This window comes from Macaca thibetana, chromosome 16 (genome assembly GCF_024542745.1).
Source record: "Macaca thibetana thibetana isolate TM-01 chromosome 16, ASM2454274v1, whole genome shotgun sequence".
Taxonomy (NCBI): domain Eukaryota; kingdom Metazoa; phylum Chordata; class Mammalia; order Primates; family Cercopithecidae; genus Macaca; species Macaca thibetana.
The window spans coordinates 77,467,643-77,492,353 of record NC_065593.1 but is presented as its reverse complement, the minus strand read 5'-3'; the positions used below and the strand labels follow the sequence as shown (position 1 = coordinate 77,492,353).

Here is a 24,711-nt window from a genome sequence, read left to right as displayed (position 1 = left end):
TGGCAGAGTGCCCAGTAAAGGTCCACCACAATACCACCACACATACACTCAGGGATGAACAAGGACTGACTGATTGATAAGCTCTTGAAAATTCTTAAGCTCATCACATCCCTTCAGGTCTCCAAGGAATGCTAAGTTTCCTCCCTGTCATGAGAGACATGAAGTGAACTTAGTGTTGGGAGATGGAAGCTGAATGGACCTCAGGGGCTGACCCGCAGGGTGCCGGACTTCAGGATATAGCAGGGAGCTTGGCATGACTTATTACTTCAGGCTGTAGAATCCTGGAAAAGAGCTACCATGCAGCCTACACTTGGTCAACTGGAGGACCACCTTAGTGGAAGGGGGATAATCTGGGCCTCTGGCCTGCCATGTGCACAAGCATAACAATTGCTTTTGTTTAACATGCAGATGGAATATTTGATCCATTTTAACCAGGCATTTGCATCTTGCTAAAGTTTGTTTTAAGTCTTTAACTTCTATGATCCTTTAGTAAAATGAATGTATGGTTTTAGGAAATTACAAAAACTGGTTGGAGCAGTCCATCCTTGCTCTTTATTGGTCCACAGAACGTTGGACCAACTATGGCATGAAAGCTGTACATCGGGAGGCAAGACTCCTGGTTGGCACTGGGGTCTTTATTGAAATCTCCCTGGATTAAATGGTCCTAGTTTACTAATGCCCAGTCTGAGGAGAGTCAGGAGGGACAGAAGTACTTTTCTAAAGTAGAAAGCTGTCTTTGACTTGGCAAGTCTCCACAGAGTATAACAAGGCAAGCATTAAATGCAATAGTTTGAGATGAAATTGACTTGGTTATGTTAATAACTAGATGGTCAGCAATAGAACAAGGAAAGAAGAAAGAGTAATAGAATAGATAAAAATAGTTAAATTTTTCTTAGCTTTAGTTTGGTAGGATTTTCCCCTGGGACTATGGCCCATGACTCTGGAGGGGGTGGCACTTTCTTGACTGGGGTGTGATGAGTCCATCATTTTTTGCTGTATGAACAGCGGTCTTAGCGATTAGCAGCACAAGGTAGGGTCCTTCCCAGGCTGGCTTGAGTTTTTCTTCTTTCCACCCTTTGATGAGAATGTGATCTTCAGGCTGGTGCTGGTTTACTGGAAATTCTAGGGGTGGTACATGTGCTAAAAGACTTTTAGTTTTTGAGGGAAAGGAAAGTGGAAGATAAACCAAGTATATAATTTTTAAGAAATTGACATTTTGTTTTAAATGTGGAGACCTTGGCAATGGACTTTATAGTCCTTAGTGCCTTTTTACTGAGAAATTTCCTTTAGCACTTATTTTTATTAGTTTTTAAAACAAAGAAAGCCAAATACCATTTTACATTTAACAGTGCTTCCTGTATGATTTTTATACCAGATAAGCTAAATTTTACCTTTATATTAGTATGTTATTAGTGTTAAACCTAATTTTAATAAAACCTTGTAGACATATTTATCCAATTTTTAATGTTTAACCATAAGGTAAGATTTTGTAGACGCTTTTTAACCTTTTATAATTTTTGCTAAAGAGCAGGTTGGTGCATTAAGAAAAATCTGTTATGCTTTTATTTTAATGTCCAGTTTACAGAAAAGCTGGATGATACCTCTTTAGCCAATGTTTACACACAGAATTTTCTTTCCAATTAACATTTGAAAACTTGATTAAAACTTTAAAACAAAATATACATATTTTTAACCTCTTAATGTAGGTAAAACTTTACATTCTTATGCCTCCTTATAATTCTTCTACCAAAAGTATATTTTGCTCTCCTTGTATACTTTGCACATAAACTGTTTCTTTAAGAGTTTTACATTTAGGAGGCCTGATTACTTTTAAATTATACAACAATTTCTTGCATGAATTTCCTTTTATAACCTTTAAAAAAAACCAAACAATTAATTTACTTTAGGACAATTATTTACCATATAACATTCCTTTCCATATAAATTCTCCCCTATTTTAGGACAATAATTTATCATATAACATTCCTCTTTATATAAATTCTCCCTTTTTTTTTCATTCAGTTACCTGGGAGGAACCATCTATCATCCTGTCCTGAAGGGGGTTCCTCCTAGGTCTGCCCAGGCCTTTTTATGGTAATTAAGATTTAAATCCTTTGTTAGGAAACCTGCTGGGTTAAGGGAATTTCCTTATTTTTTTTTTCTGACAGAATAGCCCCATACTTTAAGATTTTTCAGTTAGTAAGCTACTTTTTTGCTTTTTTGATTTAGGATAGTTCTGAACTGAACTAGTGAGGTGTGCTCACAATGAGGTTTCCTGTTCTGTTAATGAAGCAGTTGCCACTGCAGGTTGAATATATTTGGGCAATCTGTGGATTACTGAGTTAAGGATTTTTGATAGAAGGCTACAGGTTGTCAGTGGCCTAATTTGGCCCCTCTGCCTCTGCGCTCCTCTTGGCCTCTCTCTCTCTCCTCTGTGCCTCTCTCTCTCTCCTCTCTGTCTCTCTGTCCTCTGTCTCTCTCTCTCTCTCTCTCTCTCTCTCTCTCTCTGTCTCTCTCTCCTCTCTGTCTCTCTCTCCTCACCTTTCTCTCTCTCCTCTCTGCCTCTCTCTCTCTCCTCTCTGTCTCTCTCTCTCTCTTTATCTGCCTCTGCCAGCTTCTTATACTGCAGTTCTCTCAACCACTGTGGAGGGATCTAAAACCAACTGTAACCAAGCATCTATGTATGGGAACTGGTCTGGGTGCCCTGGCTTTACAGGTTACTTTGTGCCATACCTTTGAAACAAGGGACCTCTCCGGGCTTCCTTCTGATTGCCAACCCACCTCTAATGCTGACCAGTCTATTTTACACAACTTTCTAAGTTTTCCTGGTGTCATGGTAACTCCATGGTCTCCCTTAAATCCCTTTTTAAAATTTTTCAACATAGTTCCTAGTGGGGTGGGCTTATTTTGTGCATCACCTCTGTTTCCTTGAGACAAAACACCATGCTCACACCACACACACACCACAGAACAAAGAACGAGTAAAAAGGGCACACACACACTTTTACAGTTTATGCCAAACCAGAATTAAAACCAAAATCAGAGTATCAAGAAATCCAAGCCAGGTCAAAACTAAAACCAAAGTATCAAGCAATCCACATCAAATCAAAAACAAAAACCAAAGTGCCAGTACAGGCATGTCATGGGTGATCAAACCATGCTTCCACTCAAATGGAGTAGGCAAGTTCTGAAGATCAGTCCTGTCAAGCAATTCAAACCAAGTCAAAACCAAAACCAAAGTGCTGATAAAGGCATGCCGTGGGTGATCAGGCCACGCTTCCACTCAAATGGAGTAGGCAAGTTCCCAAGACCGTCCTGTCTAGCAATTCAAACCAAGTCAAATCTAAAATCAAAACCAATGTGTCAATAAAGGCATGCCATGGGTAATCAGGCCACACTTCCACTCAAACAGAGTGGACAGGTTCCAAAGACCAGTCTTTCCAAGTTTTAGATCTCCAGACTCCAAGTGCTAGTTCCTTCACAGTGTTCAGCCACTGGGTTGATCCTCCATGGGGGCCTGCCACACACTGCTCTGGTGAGGCATCCCACCGGGGCAAATGCCTACCCGGGAGCACTCTCAGGATCCAGTTGCTCAGGCTGGTCAGAGTCCCCCACAGGGATGTTCCACAGGGCAGGCTTAAGCCGCCTAAGGAGCTGCCTCGACCATCTGCCAATCACCTCGCTTCCCAGTCAGAGAACCAAGAAATGTAGCAGGAAGAGCCACAGACAAAACCCCTCAGACACTGAGTTAAAGAAGGAAGGGGTGTATTCGGCTGGGAGCACTGGCAAGACTCCTGTCTCAAGAACTGAGCTCCCCGAGTGAGCAATTCCTGTCCTTTTTAAGGGCTCACAACTCTAAGGGGGTCCATGTGAGAGGGTCATGATCAAATGAGCAAGCAAGCAGTATGTGACTGGGAGCTGCATGCACCGGTAATCAGAACAGAACAGAACTGGACAGGGATTTTTACAGTGCTTTTCCATACAATGTCTGTAATCTATAGATAACATAACTGGTTAGGTCAGGGGTTGCTCTTTAACTACCAGGCCCAGGGCACGGCGCCAGGCTGTCTGCCTGTGGATTTCATTTCTGCCTTTTAGTTTTTACTTCTCCTTTCTTTGGAGGCAGAAATTGGGCAAAAGACAATGTGAGGAGTGTCTCCTCCCTTACTATGGGTGTGGCTTCCTGTGAGCCGAGCTGCAGTGATTGTTGTCTCTCTTCTGGGTCTAGTTACCCAGCAAGTCTACCCAGCTCTGGGCTGGTAATGGGGATTGTCTGCACAGAGTCCTGTGATGTGAACTGTCTATGAGTCTCTCAGCTATGAATACCAGTGCCTGTTCTGGTATACGTAGTGGAGGGTGCAGTGGACTCCATGAGGGTCCTTAGCTGTGGTCGTTTAATGTTCTATTTTTGTGCTGGTTGCCCTCCTGCCAGGAAGTGGTGCTTTCCAGGGAGCATAAGCTGTCATAGTATGGAGAGGTACCGGTGGTGGGCGGGGGCCCTAGAACTCCCAGGATTATATGCCTTTTGTCTTCCACTATTAGGGTGGTTAGGGAAGGGCCATCAGGTAGGGGTGGGGCTAGGCATGTCTGAGCTCAGACTCTCCTTGGGCAGGTCTTGCTGTGACTGCTGTAGGAGATGCAGGTGAGATTCCCAGGTCACTGGGGTTTTGTACCTAGGAGGATTATGACTGCCTTTGCTGAGTCATGCAGATTGTCAGGGAAGTGGGGGAAAACTGGCAGTCACAGGCCTCACCCAGCTCCCATGCAAACTAAAGTTCTGGTCTCACTCCCACTGTGCCTACCCTCCCCCGCAATAGCCCTGTCTGTCTCCAGGCGGAGGGCAAGACAGGTTTGAAAATTTGCCAAGGTAGGCCGGGCGCGGTGGCTCAAGCCTGTAATCCCAGCACTTTGGGAGGCCGAGACGGGCGGATCACGCGGTCAGGAGATCGAGACCATCCTGGCTAACACAGTGAAACCCCGTCTCTACTAAAAATACAAAAAATTAGCTGGGCGAGGTGGCGGGTGTCTGTAGTCCCAGCTACTCCGGAGGCTGAGGCAGGAGAATGGCGTAAACCTGGAAGGCAGAGCTTGCAGTGAGCTCAGATCCGGCCATTGCACTCCAGCCTGGGCGACAGAGCGAGACTCCGTCTCAAAAAAAAAAAAAAAAAAAAAAAAGAAAGAAAATTTGCCAAGGCTTTCTGCCTCCCAGCTGCAAGAGAAAAGGGCTTTAGTTCTTCCCCCACCTGTGAAGTCTGCACACCTGATTCATGCCTTCTCCCGAGTTCTGGCCAGGAGGCGTCTTGCCCCCTCAAATTGTTACAAAGTTCAGCGAGATAATTCCTTCTCTCCATGTAGTTTTACCCTGTGGTTCTCTGGCCACCTTCCCAATGGATCCCTGTGATGCCAGGCAAGAATGGGCTGCTTGGGGACCCACCAAACTCCCAGAGCCTTTCTGCTGCTTCCTCTACCCCCATATTTCGCTCAGCTCTCCAACTTGACTCAGCTCCAGGTAAAGTCAGAAACTTCTCCCACAAACAGACCTTCAGTTTCTCCAGTGGGGGTGTGTGTTTGGGAGGAGAGGGTCTCCCTTTCTCACTTCCGCAGTTGGGGCACTCACAGTATTTGGGGTGTCTCCTGGGTCCTGCAGGAAGAGTCCACTTTCTCTCAGGATTGCTGGTTTGTTCTTGTAGTTGATGTGGAACTGAAATTCACAGTGCAAGCCTCTGCATGCTGCTATGTCCAAAGCTGCAATCTAAAATTGCCTCCCATCTACGATGATCCCCTGAATCTCCCCTTTATTCTTATAAATAAATATTCAGTTACACAGACAGACATCTACTGAGGTTGTCATCTGTGACAAGACATTGGGAGTACAAACCAAATAAGCATCACAGCATCTTCACCAGGAGTAGATTCCATCTCAGGAAACCACTTTCTTTGCACACCCATAAGAAGCAATTCCTCATCCATTGAAGTTATATCATGAATTTGCAGCAATTCAGTCACATTTTCAGGCTCCACTTCTATTTCTAGTTCTCTTGCTATTTCTACCATATATGCAGGTACTTCCTCCAAATGATTTCTTAAAGTTATCATGAAGGTTGGAGTCAACATCTTCCAAATTCCTGTTAATGTTGACATTTTGACCTCCACCCATGAATCACAAATGTTTGTAATGGCATCTGGAGTGGTGAGTCCTTTCCAGAAGCTTTTCAATTTACATTGCCCAGATCCATCAGAGGATCCATTTATGGCAGCTACAGCCTTACAACATGTATTTGTTAAAGAATAAGACTTGGAAAGTCAAAATTATTCCTTGGTCCATGGGCTGCAGAATGGATATTGTGTTAGCAGGCATGAAAACAGGATTCATCTCCTTGTACTTCATCAGAGCTCTTGGGTGACTGTCTGCATTGTCAGTGATCAGTAATATTTTGCAAAAAATATTTTTTTCTGAGCGCTAGGTCACAATAGTGGGCTTAAAATTTTCAGTAAATCATTGTGCCAACAGTATGCTATCATCCAGGCTTTGTTGTTCCATTTATTGAGCACAGGCAGAGTAGATTTATCCTGTGCTAGTAGTATCTTAAGGGTCCTAGGATTTTCAGCATGGTTAGTGAAATTAATAAATTACTTCAACTTAAAGTCGCTAGTTGCATTAGTCCCTAACAAGAGAGTCAGCTTGTTTTTGAAGCTTTGATCTCAGGCATTAACTTCACCTCTCTAGCTATGAAAGTCCTAGATGACACCTTCTTTCAATAGAAGGCTGTTTCATCTCTATTGAAAATCTGTTGTTTAGTGGAGCCACCTTCATCAGTTATCTCAGCCAGATTTTCTAGATAACTTGCTACAGCTTCTTTAGCACACTTGCTGCTTCACCTTGTACTTTTATGTTATGGAGATGGCTTCAGGTTTTGGTTTCAGGACATGTTGTGTTGCTTTGATCTTCTATCCAGACCACTAAAACTTTCTCCATATCAGTAATAAGGCTGTTTCTCTTTGTGTGTTCACTACAGTAGCTCTTTTCAATTCCTTAAGAATTTTTCCTTTGCATTTACAAGTTGGCTGTTTAGCATAAGGGTCATAGCTGTCAGTTCATTTTGGCTTTTGATATGCTTTCTTCATTAAGCTTAATCATTTCTAGCTTTTGATTTAAAGTGAGCAATGTGAGACTCTTCCTTTCACTTGAACATTTAGAGGCCATTTATAGGGATATTGTCAATATTATTGCATATCAGAGAACAGAGTGTCCCAAGGAAAGGGATAGAGGTGGGGGAATGGCCTGTACGTCGAGCAGTCAGAAGCCACAGAAACATATTAAGTTCTCCATCTTGTATGCACATGCTTGATGGCACCCCAAAACAATTACAAGAGTAATATCAAAGATCACTGATGACAAATCACTATAACAAATATAATAATAATGAAAATGTTTGAAATATTGTGAGAATTATCAAAATGTGACACAGAAATGTGAAATGAGAGCATGGCTTTGGAAAAATGGCACCTGTAGACTTGCCTGACACAGGGTTGCTACAAACCTTCAATTTGTAAAAAAACAAGTATCTGCAAAGTACAATAAGATGAGCACAATAAAATGAGGCATCCTGTAGAAGGAAGAGAATAATAAAGATCAGAGCAGAAATAAATGAAATAGGACTAGAAAACAGTACAAAGAGTCAAAGAATCTAATAATTTGATTTTTTAAAATATAGACAAAGTTGAAAACCTCTTTAGCTAAACTAAGAAAAAAGAGAAGACCCAATAAATAAAATCGGAAATGAAAAAGGAGACATCACAACTGATAGCACAGAAATATAAAGGATCATAAGAGACTGCTACAAACATTTATACATCAACAAATTGGATGATGTAGAAGAAATGGATAAAGCTGTAGATGGATACAGCCTATAAGGACTGAATCACAAAGATACAGAAAATCTGAAAGGATCAATAATGGGTAAGAAGATTCAATCAGTAAAGTCTCCATCAAGGGAAAGCCCAGGATCTGATGATTTCACTCCTGAATTCTGCCAGACAATTAAGAAAGAATTAACACAAGTCCTTTTTGAACTCTTCCAAAAAATTACAGTGAAGTGAATACTTCCAAACATATTTAATGAGGCCAGGATTACCTTGATACCAAATCCGGTTAGAACTTTATAAGAAAAGAAAATTACAGCTCAATATCCCTGATGAGTACAGATACACAAATCCTCAACAAAATGCTAGTGAACTGAATTCAACAGCACATTAAAGGGATCATTTACCATGATCAAGTAGGATTTATCTCAGGGATTCAAGGATGGTTCCAAATATGCAAATCCATAAATGTGATAAACCACATTGACAGAATGAAGGACAGAAACCATATTATAATCACAATAGCAGCAGGAAAGGCATTCAACAAAATTCAACGTTCTTTTATAATAAAACTCTCAGCAAATTAGGTAAAAAAGGAACGTACATCAACACAATAAAGACCATATATGACAAACCCATAGCTAACAACATATTTAACTGAAAAGTTGAAAGCTTTTCCTCTAACAGCAACAACCAGAAAAGAATGCTGACTCTTGCCACGTCTAGTCAGCATAGTACTAGAAGTCCTAGCCGAATCAGTTAGGCAATAGAAAGAAATAAAAAGCATCCAAATTGGAAAGAAAGAAGTTAAATAGTATCTGTTTGCAGATGACAGGATCTTACATATAGAAAATTCCAAACTTTCTACCAAAAAACTGTTAGAACTAAAAAATGAATTCAGTAAAGTCACACTGAACATAAAAAAATCAGTAGCATTTCTATACACTAACAATGAATTAGCTGGAAAAAAAAAAAAAACAGTCAAGGAAATATTTAGGAATCAATTTAGCCAAGGAAGTATAAGATCCATGTACTGAAAAGTATAAAACATTGATGAAAGAAACTGAAGACACAAATAAGTGGAGTGATATCACATTCATGGATATTCCTTGTTCATGGATTAGAAGAATTGATAATGATAAAATGATAAAATGCCCATTCTACCCAAAGCAATGTGTTCTATGCAATGTATGCTAATCAATGTGTTCTAAGCAATGTGTTCAATGGAGTTACTATCCAAATTCCAGTTACCTTTTTACAGAAATGGAAAAAACAATCCTAAATTTTATATGGAACTATAAGACTGAATAGTCAAGCAATCCTTAACAAAAAGAACAAAGCTGGAAGCATCACACTACCAAATTTGAAAATCTACCACAAAGCTATAGTAATCAAAACAGCATGGTATTGACCCCAAAACAAACACATAGAGCAATGGAACAGAATAGAGAGACAAGAAATAAATCCAAGAATTTTTGGTTATTTGATTTTGGACAGAGGCTAAGAACATATAATAGCGAAAACACAGTTTCTTCAATAAATAGTGTTGGAAAAGCTGAAATGAAATTAGACCTTTAAGGTAGTCTGTTTTCTGCTGCTATAACAGAATACCACAGACTGGGTAGTTTATATAAAGAGAAGATATTTATTTGTTTTGTGGTATGGTGGCTGGAAGGTTCAAGAGCATGGCACTGGCATCTGGAGAGGGTCATCCCATGTTGGAAGGCAGAAAGCAGAAGTGAGCACTCAAGACAGAGAGAGGAAATTGGGCCGAACTCATCTTTTTATCAGGAGCCCTCTCCTATGATAATTAATCCACTCCCTTAGTAAGGGCATTAATCTATTCATGAAGTTAGAGCCCTCATAACCTAATAACCTCTTAAAGGCTCCACCTCCCAATACTGTGAAATTGGTAATTACATTTCAGCATGAGTTTCAGAAGGAACATTCAAGCTATAGCAACCCTAATTCACACAACTTTAAAAAATCAACACAAAGTGGGTTAAAGCCTTAAACATAAGGCCTGAAACTGTAGAACTATCAGAAGAAACATAGGAGAAAAGCTCCATGATATTGGTTTGGGCAATGAGTTTTCATATATGAACCCAAAATACAGGCAACGAAAGTGAAAATAGATAAATAATATTACATCAAAGTGAAAAGCTTCTACACAGCAAAGAAAATAAGAAACAGAGTGAAGAGACAAACTTTGGAATTGACAAGTATACTTGTAAACCATACATCTGATAAGGGGTTAACATCCAAAATAAAAAGGAACTCAAACAACACAATAATAAGAATACAAAAAAAGATTAAAAATTGGCAAAGCAGCTAAGGACCTGATGGATAGATTTCTCAAAAGAAGACATACAAATGGGGAACAGATACATGAAAAAGTGCTCTTTTTCTTGTAAATTTGGTTGAGTTCTTTATAGGTTCTGGATATTAGCCCTTTGTCAGATGAGTAGATTGCAAAAATTTTCTCCCATTCTGTAGGTTGCCTGTTCACTCTGATGGTAGTTTCTTTTTCTGTGCAGAAATTCTTTAGTTTAATTAGATCCCATTTCCCCATCAAAAAGTGGGCAAAAGATATGAATAGACACTTCTCAAAAGAAGACATTCATACAGCCAACAGACACATGAAAAAATGCTCATCGTCACTTGCCATCAGAGAAATGCAAATCAAAACCACAATGAGATACCATCTCACACCAGTTAGAATGGCAATCATTAAAAAATCAGGAAACAACAGATGCTGGAGAGGATGTGGAGAAATAGGAACACTTTTACACTGTTGGTGGGACTGTATACTAGTTCAACCATTGTGGAAAACAGTGTGGCGATTCCTCAAGGATCTAGAACTAGAAATACCATTTGACCCAGCCATCCCATTACTGGGGATATACCCAAAGGATTATAAGTCATGCTGCTATAAAGACACATGCACACGTATGTTTATTGCGGCACTATTCACAATAGCAAAGACTTGGAATCAACCCAAATGTCCATCAGTGACAGACTGAATTAAGAAAATGTGGCACATATACACCATGGAATACTATGCAGCCATAAAAAAGGATGAGTTCTTGTCCTTTGTAGGGACATGGATGCAGCCGGAAACCATCATTCTCAGCAAACTGTCGCAAGAACAGAAAACCAAACACCGCATGTTCTCACTTATAGGTGGGAATTGAACAATGAGATCACTTGGACACAGGAAGGGAAACATCACACACCGGGTCCTATTGTGGGGAGGGGGGAGGAGGGGAGGGATAGCATTAGGAGATACACCTAATGTAAATGACAAGTTAATGGGTGCAGCACACCAACATGGCACATGTATACATATGTAACAAACCTGCACTTTGTGCACATGTACCCTAGAACTTAAAGTATAATAAAAAAAAAAAAAGAGGGGAAAAAAATGCTCAACATCACTAATCATCAGGGAAATTAAAATTAAAATGACAATGCGGTATCACCTCACACCTGTTAGAATGACTATTACTAGAAAGACCAAGGGTAAGTATTGGCAAGGATGTGGATAAAGGGGAACTCTTACACACTGTTGGTGGGAATGTAAAATAATATAGCCATTAAGGCAAACAAATGGAGATTTCTCAAAAAATTAAAAATAGAACTACCATATGATCAAAAAATTCCACTCCTGGAGAGAGAGAGAGAGAGAGAGAGAGAGAGAGATGTAAATTAGTGATATATATGCACAGTGGAATGCTATTCAGCCTTTTAAAAGAAGGAAATTCTGTCATTTGCTACAATGTAGATGATCCTGGAGGACATTATATTAGTGAAATAATGTAGTCACAGAAAGACAGACACCACTTGATTGCACTTATATGTGGAATTTTAAAAAGTCAAACTCATAGAAACAGAGTAAAACAGTGATTATCAGAGGCTGGTGGGTGCAGGAAATAGGGGGTTCTTGGTCCAAAGATGCAAGATTTCAGTTAGACGCAAGGAATAAGTTCAAGACATCTATTGTTCATCATGGTGACTATAGTTAATAACCATGTATTATATGCTTGAAAATTGCTAAAAGAGTAGATTTTGTATTCACACTCCAAAAAATGATAAGTATGTGAGATAATTCATAAGTTAAATAGCTTGATTTAGCCATTCTACAATGTATGCTTATGTCAAACATGTTACACACCATAAATGTATATAATTTTATCGATTAAAAAATAAATTTTAAAAGATTTGCTATTTATACTAATTTTTGTAATTTTGAGTTATAGTGCTTTTTGACTTCCCATATTATTGTTGCTTTTGTTTAAAACCTTGTGTCTTTTCTCACAGCTGATGGGAAGGTAACTCAACTTCAATTGATGGATACCATAAAGACTCTTAAAGGTGAGTAATAAGACATAAAATTAAAATCTTTAGCCTTCACAATAGTATTTTAATAAAGCTATTAAATGTTTGTCCTTGATTATATGAATACATGTTCATAATACACAAAGCTTGTAGAAAACAAAGGAAGCATAAAAAAGGCAAAAAATCACCCCTAGTTTACAACCAAAGACAAAGATTACCAACGTCTATATTTTGGTACATTTCTTTTAGTTCTTTTTTTATATTTTGCATTGAAATTCTTGGTTTTGATTTTTAGTGTTTGTATTATTTAATGAGTAAAAAAATGATAATCATATTTTATTGATTGATCATTTGTGTCCACTGATACTGAGTTTGTTTCATGGACAAAGAATCACTGTACTACTGTAACACTGAACAACTTCTGTGATCTCTTTATATATTTTTTCTAAGTAATGTAATTTATTCTGGCTTTCTTAAAGTGGTCATGTTTTTGACCTGCACAGAAGTATTGCTGTTATAAATTGGCAGTATTTAAGTTACTTTAGTAACTAAATACATAAGTAGAAATTTAGAAGGGTTGGATGAAGTAGAAGGGAAAAAATACTACTTCTGGTATAGATAGTAAGTAGTGGCCAAAATAATTGAATTATTATCTACTGGTGAAATTTAGTGGTAGACAATTACCAACTTCACATTAAAAAAATTTGGCTTAGGCTGGTCATCAGAGGTATAATTTTGATCCTTGAACAAGGATTAATGATATCAGGTTCTGTTGCTAATTTTGCTATTTATTTTATATGTATTTTAAAACAAACATAATCATGCAAGTTTGCTTGAAAGCACAACATGCACAGAGTACTTTTATCTCAGATATTATGTTATGTATATGTGCACATAGATAAACAGATTTTTTTTCCTCTAATTTGTGTCATTTTTCTTAAGGAGACAAGGTTAATGCTAAAAAGCCTAACAATATTCAGGAGAAGTTGGGAGTGGAACTCACAAATAAAGAATCTTGGAATCTACAAGAACACTTACCAGTTGATGGTAAACATTTCTGGCATTGCTGATATTTTTAAAGGAGCATATCTTATCTATGAGAATTAGTTAAACAATACCTATTTTGCCATGTTGCAGCTTTGAAATGTATTCAGAAAGGTTAACTCTTAAATACATTAGAATATTGTCTTCTCTTACAATTCTTTGGTGTCATTGACAGGCTTAAGCAATATCTGAGAGTGACTCTACCATGAGTGACTTAGGAAAAGAAAAACAGATAAAGGAAAATAAGATGGTAAATGAGTAGACATAGAAGGAAAGAGAAGGCCTGAAAGTAAGATACTAAGAAATGGAGAAGAAGGCCAGGAGGAGGTTAGGCAATTAGAGTTTCAAAAGTTCTTGGACCAGAAATGGGGCAGGCTGAAGATCACTCATAGGTGTGATCTGATTCTTTTTTTTTTTTCTTCAACTTTTATTTTAAATCGCGGGTTACGTGATGTGCAGGATGTGCAGGTTTGTTGCATAAGTAAATGTGTGCCATGGTGGGTTGCTGCACAGCTCAACCCGTCACCTAGGTATTAAGGCCAGCATCCATTAGCTACTCTTCCTGATGCTCTTCCCCTTACCCCCAGTGGCAGCTCCCAGTGTGTGTTGTTCCCCCAATGTTTCCATCTGTCTCATCGTTCAGCTACCACTTTTAAGTGAGAACATGCAGTGTTTGATTTTCTGTTCCTGCATTAGTTTGCTAAGGATAATGGCTTTCAGCTCTATCCATGGCCCTGCAAAGGACATGATCTCATTCCTTTCTGTGGCTGCATAATATTCCATGGTGTATATGTACCACATCTTCTTTATCCACTCTATCATTGATGGGCATTTGGGTTGATTCCATGTCTTTGCTATTGTGAATAGTGCTGCAGTGGACATACTCATGCATGTATCTTTGTAATAGAATTATTTCTGTTCCTTTGGGTACATACCCAGTAACTGGATTGCTGGGTCAAATGGTATTTCTGGTTCTAGATCTTTAAGGAATCACCACACCATCTTTCACAATGGTTGAACTAATTATATTCTCACCAACAGTAGGAAAGCATTCCTGTTTCTCTCAGGGAAATGCAATTTAAAACATAAATAGATCTCACTATTCATCCACTAAAATAACTAAAAATAAAAAGATCAACAGTACCCGTTATTGGTAGTGATGTGGAGCAATTGAAACTCATAATTGCTAGAGGGTCTTCTAACCACTGTGGAGATCAGCATGGTAGTTTCTTAAGAAACTGAACATAAGGCTGGGCGCAGTGGCTCACGCCTGTAATCCCAGCACTTTGGGAGGCCGAGGTGGGCGGATCACGAGGTCAGGAGATGAAGACCACCCTGGTTAACACGGTGAAACCCTGTCTCTACTAAAAATACAAAAAACTTAGCTGGGTGTTGTGGCGGGCGCCTGTAGTCCCAGCTGCTGGGGAGGCTGAGGCAGGAGAATGGCCTGAACCCAGGAGGTGGAGTTTGCCGTGAGCCAAGATCGCACCACTGCACTCCAGCCTGGGCGATAGAGGGAGACCCTGCCTCAAAAAAAAAAAAAAAAAAAAGAAAGAAAGAAACTGAACATAAACTTACTGTAAAACTCAGCATTCTCACTCCTATATATTTTTCCAAGAGAAAGAAATGTAAATGTTCTCAAAAATATTTGTGCATGAATGCTCATAGCTTTATTCATAAGAGTTAAAAATTGGAAATAATCCTAATGTCCATTTACCCACAAAGGGATCAACAAAGTATAGTATTCATACAATGGAATATTACTCCGCAATATAAATGAATGATTTACAGATAACAGGTCACATTCTGGATGAATTTCAAAACATTATGCTGAGTAACAGAAGACAGACACAAAATAATACTAACTACATGATACTTTTTATGAAATTCAAGAACAAGCAAACGTAATACCAGAAAATACATCAGTGATTGTTTAGATTTATGTTTTAGAGGGACCAACAGCATAGAAAGGGAACTTTTGGGAGATGATGGAAATGTTTTATATCATAATTTTAGTGTTGTTTACATGGGTGTATGTGTTTGTCAAAACTTATCACACTGAACACTTAAAATTGTGGTTTATTGTATGTAAATTATGACTCAACAAAGATTTAAAAAGAGAAATGGAAGTATCAGATATACAATTTTTAAATAGTTACTCTCAGGAGTGGGAAGGAACAAGGTGAATAAAACTGGAGAAGAGGATGCACTTAAAAAATGTATCTTTTTTTTTTTTTTTTTTTTTGAGATGGAGTCTCTCTCTTATCACCAAGGCTGGAATGCAGTGTCATAATCTTGGCTCATTGCAACCTCCACCTCCTGGGTTCAAGCAATTCCCCTGCCTCAGCCTCCTGAGTAGCTGGGATTACAGGCGCCTGCCACCATGCCCAGCTAATTTTTGTATTTTTAGAGGGGAGCGGAGTCTCACCATGTTGGCCAGGCTCTCCACGAACTCCTGACCTCAAGTGATCTGCTCGCCATGGCCTCCCAAAGTGTTGGGGTTACAGGCGTGAGCCACCGTGCCCAGCCTCCTATTTTGAATAAATATTTAACTTTGGATTTTTGTAAATATTTTACATAATTATTTAGCAATTTTTTAAAAAACAGTTTCTAAAAATTGAAAGCAAAATCAGATGAACCTGACTTTATATTGATTTGATAGCTTAAAACATAGAAAGGAACTACTTCAAACAATTTTATAAAAAATATGAATTTGACTGTGCACCCCTGAATGGAATATCAAAGGACAAAAATATCTGCAAAGATGATAACAATAACCCTGAAAATATTTTCAACAATTAGCTTATTATTGTTAGTTTTTGTGGCATTATTCTGAGACTCTTGTGTATATTCTGTGGAATAAAGCATATGAGTCATTATGTTGGTATTGTTGAGAATGGTGACTTTTGGCTTAGGAGAAAGGAAATATTAATTTAGATAAATGAGATTTATTTTAAAACACCCTGGATTGTGAATATATAACTATGATTTCATGATGTAATTTATCTTAAAAATGCATATTTCCTAATTATGTCCATGGAAAAGGCCTGGAACCAATTACTAACTAGCCTTTTATTGAAGAGCACACCTGTCATTCCAATAACCAACTCTCTGACACTGAATGTCCTACAATTCAATTGAGTTCTGACACTGACTACCTAGAGTTAGTATGGGCCCCACAGTTTAAAATGCTTAATACCACAAGACTACTTTTACTTTAGATTCTAGCCATAAGTCAGTGGGCCATCCACACTGCTGACCAACCAGTTGTAAAAATTCAGAGATTCCTACATCCACCCCTGCTTGGGTTCACAAATTTATTAGAACAAGTCACAGAATTCAGGAAAAGACTATACTTAAGATTACTAGTTTATTATAAAGCATACACATGAACAGCTAGATGAAGATATATATATAGGGTGGCAAGGTGGGTGGGGACAGAGCTTCTGTGCCTTCTTTAAGCATGCCATCCTCCTAGCACATTAATATTATTTACCAACCTAGCAGTTCTCCAAGCCTGTTTCAGTTTTGTTTTTTTTTTTTGAGGCGGAGTCTCGCTCTGCCGCCCAGGCTGGAGTGCAGTGGCGCGATCTCGGCTCACTGCAAGCTCCGCCTCCTGGGTTCCCGCCATTCTCCTGCCTCAGCCTCCCGAGTAGCTGGGACTACAGGCGCCGCCACCACGCCCGGCTAATTTTTTTGTATTTTTAGTGGAGACGGGGTTTCATTGTGTTAGCCAGGATGGTCTCGATCTCCTGACCTCGTGATCCGCCCGTCTCGGCCTCCCAAAGTGCTGGGATTACAGGCTTGAGCCACCGCGCCCGGCCGCCTGTTTCAGTTTTTATCTCGGGTTTCATTATATAGGCATGACTCGTTAAATCATTGGTCATATGATTGAACTCAATCTCTAGTCCCTTTCTCTTCTCCAGAGGTCAGGGAATGGGGGTGGTGCTGAAAGTTTAAACTCTCTAATCACGTGATTGGTTTTCTTATAACCAACCTCCTCTGCCGCAAGCTATACAGGGATCCATGCCATGAGTTGCTTCATTAGCATAACTCAAGTATGGTCTAAAGGGGCTCCTTATAAATAACAAAGACACTCTTATCACTCTGGGACAGGAACTGAGGACCAAGACAAAATATGTTTTTGTTACAACACAGCCCCTAAAACCCAGATTGTAGTCTCCAAATTCTGTATCTCCCTTCTTTAAAAGGAAGCATGGTGTTATCAGCAGAACGTATCCAAGACATGGCATCAAAGTATGTTAGCAACAGTGAACCAGTACAGGTCTGCAGCAACCTCAATTCTTGCCTCCTCAGAAGAAAGAATTTAATTTGACTAAAGGCCATAAGGCAGAAAGAGAGATTGAGGCAAGTTTTAGAGTAGGAGTGAAAGTTTATTAAAAAGCTTCACAGCAGGAACAAAAGAAAGGAACATACACTTGGAAGAGGGCAAAATGGGCAACTTGAAAGACAAGTGTGCACTTTGACCTTTTGACATGCGGTTTTATATGTTGATGTACTTCCAGGGTCTTACATCCCTTCTACCCTGATTTTTCCCTTGGGGTGTGCTGTGCACATGCACAATGGCCTGCTAGCACTTGCAAGGAGAGCATGCACAGTGTGTTTACTGGAGTTGTATGCCTTGTTCACTTGAGGTGTTCTTCCCTTACCAGCTGAATATCCCTAGAACGTCATATACCAGTTAAACTCTGTCATTTTGCTTCTTAATGTACATGCTTGAGCCCACTCACCCAACTCTTGAGGTCGTATTGGGAAGCTTCTGATCACCAATTTTAGGTGGTTCTGTTTATTGAGAGGCTACCTTTTCCTGGTGCTGGCTGTGACAGATTATACTGTCAGAGAGAGAGTTAACAAACACCTGACCAGGACCTGATGGACACCTGACATTCCTGGTGTATAGGGGTGGGCGGAGCCAGAGTGTCTCCTGCTCTGTTCATGTCTGACTAGCTACCTCCTGTAAGAATGGCTTTTTGGAGAAATGGCTGATCCCAGGTATGCCAAAGAAAATGTACAAGAAGAGCCTGGAGTATTTTATAGTGTCAGAAAGCAATGAACCTATCCAGTACTACTAGGTTTATATCAAAAGGACTCAAACTCTGACTTGAATGGGTTCCCTCTGGCCAAAGATAGCACAATTTGATCATCAGTAAGAATAATTGCGGTAATTTGAAACAAATCTTTAAATCCACGAGTTTTTAAATGATACTCAAGTGAAACAACAAAACACACAACTAACAAAATCATCACAAATCATCACTGGAAGATTCTAGGAAACAAATTATTTTGAGACTGGTAAATAGAGGGAAATAAGCACTTTCTATACAAACTTTAATTTATAGTAACCAAATAACCGAAGAGGAAGTTTATCTTATGTATTGCAACTTAGCAGGAAAAGGAATGATTGACATTGAATATGAGGATTTTGCAAACCCTAATAATTTAATGGGTCTAGCCTATAATTATCAGTGATCACTACTATCACTCAAAAATAAAGAAAATTAGACATTATTTTCTGATGAAAATGCAAAATACAGGTTACGGGAAACTCTAAGGGGCTAACAACGTAGTGTTTTCAACAACAAAAAAAAACTGCAGAGAAAAATGAGATAGAGTCAGGACCTATGAATTAAAAGGGACCTGAGTGGCATCTGGAGTAGCCACAGGGTTCTGGAAGCTCCAGATGGTCTTTCAGGTGCTAAGCCTTGGTCCAGCTTCCATCATCCCTTCATAATGGACAATATCCACTAGCTCCTCCTATGGACTATCTTGTGTCATGGGAAATGAAAATAGTTAACACCTTGCATGACCAAATGAACAAAGATGACCAGAGTACTCTTAACTCTATTAGAACTGTTTTTCCTTTTGTATCTGTAATATGGGATGGCATTGTTTTCATGAACTTCTAGAAACTTCACCTGCAAGCTATGCTCCCTGTGTTATCACCATTCCCATTTACAGTATATTTGAGTAAATGATTATGTTTAAAAAGTTACATAGGGCTTTTTGGTCGTCCTAAACTTAAACATTTCACTCATTCCATTTGTAACTGTGATCATATTTTTGTAATGATTTCTGGCCTGATCGAAGGAAATTTGAGAGCTCTTCATTTAAATATTTTAAGTACTTTTGAAGGTTTTAAAATGACTTTTTTTTTATAAGGCATTTATAGTTAGTTGAGGTTGTCTGGGATCGTATGAAAGAAAATTAGAACCACACTGTACTTATATTTACCTTGATAGTTTATTTGTGGGTGGCAGTTTTCTCTAGTTTTAGGGAGTGTGGCAGCTCTTGGAATATTTCACAAATTAGAGCTGAAATCTGTATCATCCATTACGGCTGGTTTATGTGGCTAGACTAGGAGGAGAGAAGCAATTAAATGATTATTTGCTAATTATTTTACTCCCATAAAAATGTCTAAGGTTAAGAAAACTTTCAATAAACACAGTTGATCAAGATGGTAGATGATTTACAGTGCTTCATGAAAGGAAGAAAAAAATAATTCTTTCTGCCTTTGCCTGATATAATCTATACAGTAATAATTTAAGCCATAATTTATTTTAAAGATGAGTGCCTCTTGGGAAACTTCTTTTCTGTTCTAACACTTCCATGTTAAAGTGAAATTATCTTAAAGCTGTATTAGGGCCTATTAGATTACTGACATTTGGATACCTATTTGTTTATTTACTCCATTGAGTCTTTTGTTATGGTTCTGGTTTATAAAAATTTAAATGTTGGGATCCGTACCCCAAACCTCAGCATCATACAATATTCCCATGTAACAAATCTGCACATGTACTCCCGTATCTGAAATAAAAGTTGAAATAAAATTTAAAAATAAAGAAAAAGAAAATGCAGCATAAAAATTTTTAATGAATTCTTGATTTGCTTCAAGGAAAAAGGAGGAAAATGAGAAAATTCAGGAATCTTTTTCTCACCCCTTATCTCATTCCTGTAGGTAATAAGCTGGATCAAGGTTGGAAGAAACATTAATATATGTGAAAATTGAAATCCATAAAAAAGCAAAAGGTTGCATTGTTTTGCTCAGTTTAGAAAAGTGAATACCAATAACATTAAAAAGTGTTTGCATGATCTATGTGATTATGGAATTTTTTCCCTAGTAAGGGATTGCAGATGACTTATGAGGGCTAGAAGATATTTTGCTATCAACGTAAGGATTTTTTTTCCCCTCAGCTCAGGCTTACTGTATAGATCTGAAAAATTATTTGTATGAATTGAACAAACCTCTCTATATCAATGTAAAAGCTAAAAAAAATTTTTTTTTAAAGAGACCTAAAAGATGCAATAGCATTTGCAATTACAGATAACAGACTTTATTAGGATCATTATTTCAACAAACTCATATAAAATTGAGACAATCAGAGAAATATGAACACAAACTGGATACTTGATAATTTAAGGAATACTTGTTAACAATTTTAGCATGATAATGATTTAATAGTCATATTTTTTACAGTTCTCTTATATTTTATTCATACATATTGAAATATTTACAGATGATTTGATATGATGTCTGTGATTTGCTCCTAAATAATTAGGATAGGATGGCAGAAGTAGGTGGGAGTAGAGAAAGATTAAGAATGGATATGAGTTACTAATCATCATATTACTAAATGAAAAGTATTCTAAATGTCCTACTTTCATTTGGAAAGACTGTCATGCAGAATTCTAAAAGAAATTTTAACTTTCTAAATTTATTTACGAAATGTTGGAGTCTTTCACAGTGTTTATAAATCATTATATTTTGCCTTTTATTGCAAAAGAAAAAAATAAATCAGATGAAGCAAATAGATGTAATAGAGGCTCTTAAAAATAAGATGAGGCCGGGCACAGCGGCTCATGCCTGTAATCCAAACACTTTGGGAGGCCTAGGCAGGTGGATCACTTGAGGTCAGGAGTTTGAAACCAACCTGGCCAACATGGTGAAACCCCGTCTCTACTAACAATACAAAAATTAGCCAGGCTTGGTGGCAGGCACCTGTAATCCCAGCTACTTGGGAGGCTGAGGTAAGAGACTTGCTTGAACCTGAGAGGCGGAGGTTGCAATGAGCCGAGATTGCACTTACTGCACTCCAGCCTGGGTGACAGAGCAAGACTCTGTCTCAGAAAAAAAAAGTAAGATGAAAAGGCAGTAACTGTGATCCTTTTGCTTTGATTCTCATACCATTTCCTAGTCACCAGAGTGTCAGTCTTGCCACCATATATTAATTGGTTTGTTATTATTTTAGATATTTATCCATTAATATCACATGATAAACTGTTTCATATTTTGGAAAGAAGCTCCAATCTTGATAGGCGAGGAAAAAAACAACCTCTGTGTCTATGCAACAAAAATGTGAAATAGAGACTTAAGGATTTTATCAGCAATGGAGACTACCTTTTTAGATAGTCTGGACAACATTTATTTGTCTAATGTTTTAATATTAGAGTCCTTGCCTTCAGTGCTATCATCCATTCAGTTAATTAACATTGACTGTGGTATTATAGTACTAGGTACTTCTCTAGTATTACAGGCATAGGAAATACAGTGGTGAATCAGACAATGTTCCTGCCTTCGTGAAACTCATATTCCCACTAAGGTGAGGGAGAAATTAATAAATAAAAATGAGATGATTTTATAAAGCAATATGTGCTATGAAAGAAAAAGAAGGTAACATGATCAACAGTGGAAGATGGCAGGGTTACTTTAAATAGGATAGTTAGGGACTGCCTGGTAGAGAAGAGTAACATTTGAACTGACGTTTGGAGTCAGCCTCCTTTTAGAAATCTTGCTGAATAGGATTTTCTTTAACATAAGCCTAATGAAATACATTTTATTTCTAATTCTGATATTAAACCTCATTGCCATTGGATAGATTTTGGACATAGTATTGATAATATATAGACATTGTTTTGGTGTTATAGAGTCATGATACCTTTTTCATAGTTCTTTCTCTTTTCCAAGAGGGAAAGGTTGCTATTGATAACCTTGACACCATTCTAGAGAAAATGGAAATGAATTTCTCTGATAAGGAATTTGAAGAACTGTCACACAATTGGCCAGGTAATTATGAGTATTATACACACCCTCGTCCCCCTGAAAGGATAATTTGGGATTGTGGGTTTATGATTTCACATTTTTAAAATTCTATTTTTTTAGTTCTTCAAATACAACTGACGCATGTTAAGGGAACTCAGTCCAAAAGTAAGCATTTCATTTTGCTGAACTGAGCACTACCTTCATGATATTTTACAATATTCTATGTTTCTTGAAGTAAATTCAAAGAAGCAAAACCCCATGCTAGGCTCTGGAGATGAAATTTATAAAAATATAAAACTTAGTGTTTGTTTTTAAAGGTGCATTAGATTAAGGGAGAAGAGAAATATATAGGCAAAAAAGTATAAGTGAAAATAATTTAGGGGTTAGAAATATCAGCTTATCAAAGGTGCTCACTGAGTACTAAGTGTGACCATGGTCAGTTTTAAGAATGTTGGTGCAAGTGATTGTGCTGCTTTTAAATCCTGCCCCAGCAGCCTACTTGACTTGGAATGGAACAAATGTTGAGTTAGGAATCTGACAGATACAGTTTTCAATCTCATACTAACGTTGTGATTTAGGCAAGGTTCTTACTTTTCTGAGACTCAACTTCTTTATATGTTTTTTAATAAAAGGAGTCATAGTAACTTAATAGAAGTATGAGATAGATGCATTATATGAAAGCATCCGTCACAATATATGGCTTGGTAGACATGCATTAAATTTCATTTTCTTTCCTTCCTTGAGTGAAAGAGAACAAATTAGAGAGGTTAGGAGATCAAATGATATGGAGGAAAGTACTTTAAAATTTTTGCTCTAACTTGGACACAGTAAGGGGAACATCACACACCGGGGCCTGTTGTGGGGTGGGGGAAGCGGGGAGGGATAGCATTAGGAGATATACCTAATGTAAATGACCAGTTAATGGGTACAGCACACCAACATGGCACATGTATACATATGTAACAAACCCGCGCGTTGTGCACATGTACCCTAGAACATAAAGTATAATTAAAAGTAATAATAATAATAATAAAGAGAATTACCCAAAGTGCTTGGAGGACTAGGAGAAACTGGACTGCCCACTACAATGCAGGTAAGAAAGAAGAATATATCTAGAATACACAAGATCTCTCAGAGCGTCTGTTAGTGTTACCACATCCTGGATTATACCAATGGAAAACTATAACAACTCAATCCAGGCAGGACTCCTAATGGCCCAGACCCTTCAGGAATTAAGATTTAGAACACCCAACCAGGTAAAGAAGTGTGACTAGCTAAGATGCTTGCAAAGAGAATACGGAATGAGCCGTGGAAGAAGGTAGTTATAAATACCTGCTACAGCCACATGATCAGTTACAAAGATAAGGACCTGTAATTATCATAACATCATGAATACTTCTTCCTTAATTTGTTATGAATATGTGTATATGCACGTATATTCCCTCTCTTATCCCCTTATCATGTAACACAAACATGTTGACTTTATATCATAGAATGTAATTATTGTTAACTTTACATCATAGTATTCAAGTTATGGATATCAAGAAGAGTAAAGAGTAAACATCATTAAAGGACTCTGCATCGTCTTAAAAAAAATTTTTTTTTTTGCTCTAATGCTATAAGTAGATTTTAACACCACAGCACTTTAACGAAAAAAAAGCATGGGTATAATTTTTCAAATGCTCCTTTTTTCCATGTTCTTATGGTATGGGGAGGGATAGTAAAAATACAGTTATAGTGAAAATAGTGGGAAATTGTTGATTTGTTATGCTCTGTCTCACAGTTAAGAATTTCACAGGCCGGGCGCGGTGGCTCACACCTGTAATCCCAGCACTTTGGAAGGCTGAGGTGGGCGTATCATGAGGTTAAGAGATCGAAAACATCCTGGCCAAAATGGTGAAACCCCGTCTCTACTAAAAATACAAAAATTAGCTGGGCATGGTGGCACACGCCTATAGTCCCAGCTACTTGGGAGGCTGAGGCAGGAGAATCGCTTGAACCTGTTAGCCAGAGATTGCAGTGAGATGAGATCACGCCATTGCACTCCAGCCTGGGAGACAGAGCCAGACTCCGTTGCAAAAAAAAAAAAAAAAAGAATTTCACATTGTGTTTTTGAATCTCACTGTAGCCTCTGTGATTTGTTTTGTTTTATAGCTGATGGGAAAGTGAAACGTATTAAACTAGTGCGTGCAGCTATACCTGTTACAGGTAAGAAGTTGATATAAAACTGAGATACTAATGCTTTATAAAAATTTTTTTGCAACAGTATTTTGAATATGTAACCATTTCTTTGTAACTTCTGCCACTTTATTAACTAATACAAATGTTTTCTAATGAACTACTTTGAATTTCAGTGTTCTCAAAATAAAATTATAGTGCTGTTTCTTGACAGAAGTCCTCCATTCTCT

At 38.1% G+C, this 24,711-nt stretch overlaps 1 protein-coding gene across 50 annotated transcripts in view; it reads left to right on the top strand.

Moving 5' to 3' along the window:
- Positions 1–24,711, top strand: part of LOC126939504 (uncharacterized) — a 557,395-nt gene that overhangs the window by 239,144 nt on the left and 293,540 nt on the right. For all 50 annotated transcript variants that reach the window (XM_050764859.1, XM_050764858.1, XM_050764860.1 and 47 more), the window contains 4 exons: positions 12,184–12,237; positions 13,144–13,248; positions 22,229–22,327; positions 24,458–24,511. In XM_050764859.1, coding sequence (XP_050620816.1) covers positions 12,184–12,237; positions 13,144–13,248; positions 22,229–22,327; positions 24,458–24,511 — 312 coding nt within the window. The remainder of the gene's footprint in view (positions 1–12,183; positions 12,238–13,143; positions 13,249–22,228; positions 22,328–24,457; positions 24,512–24,711) is intronic.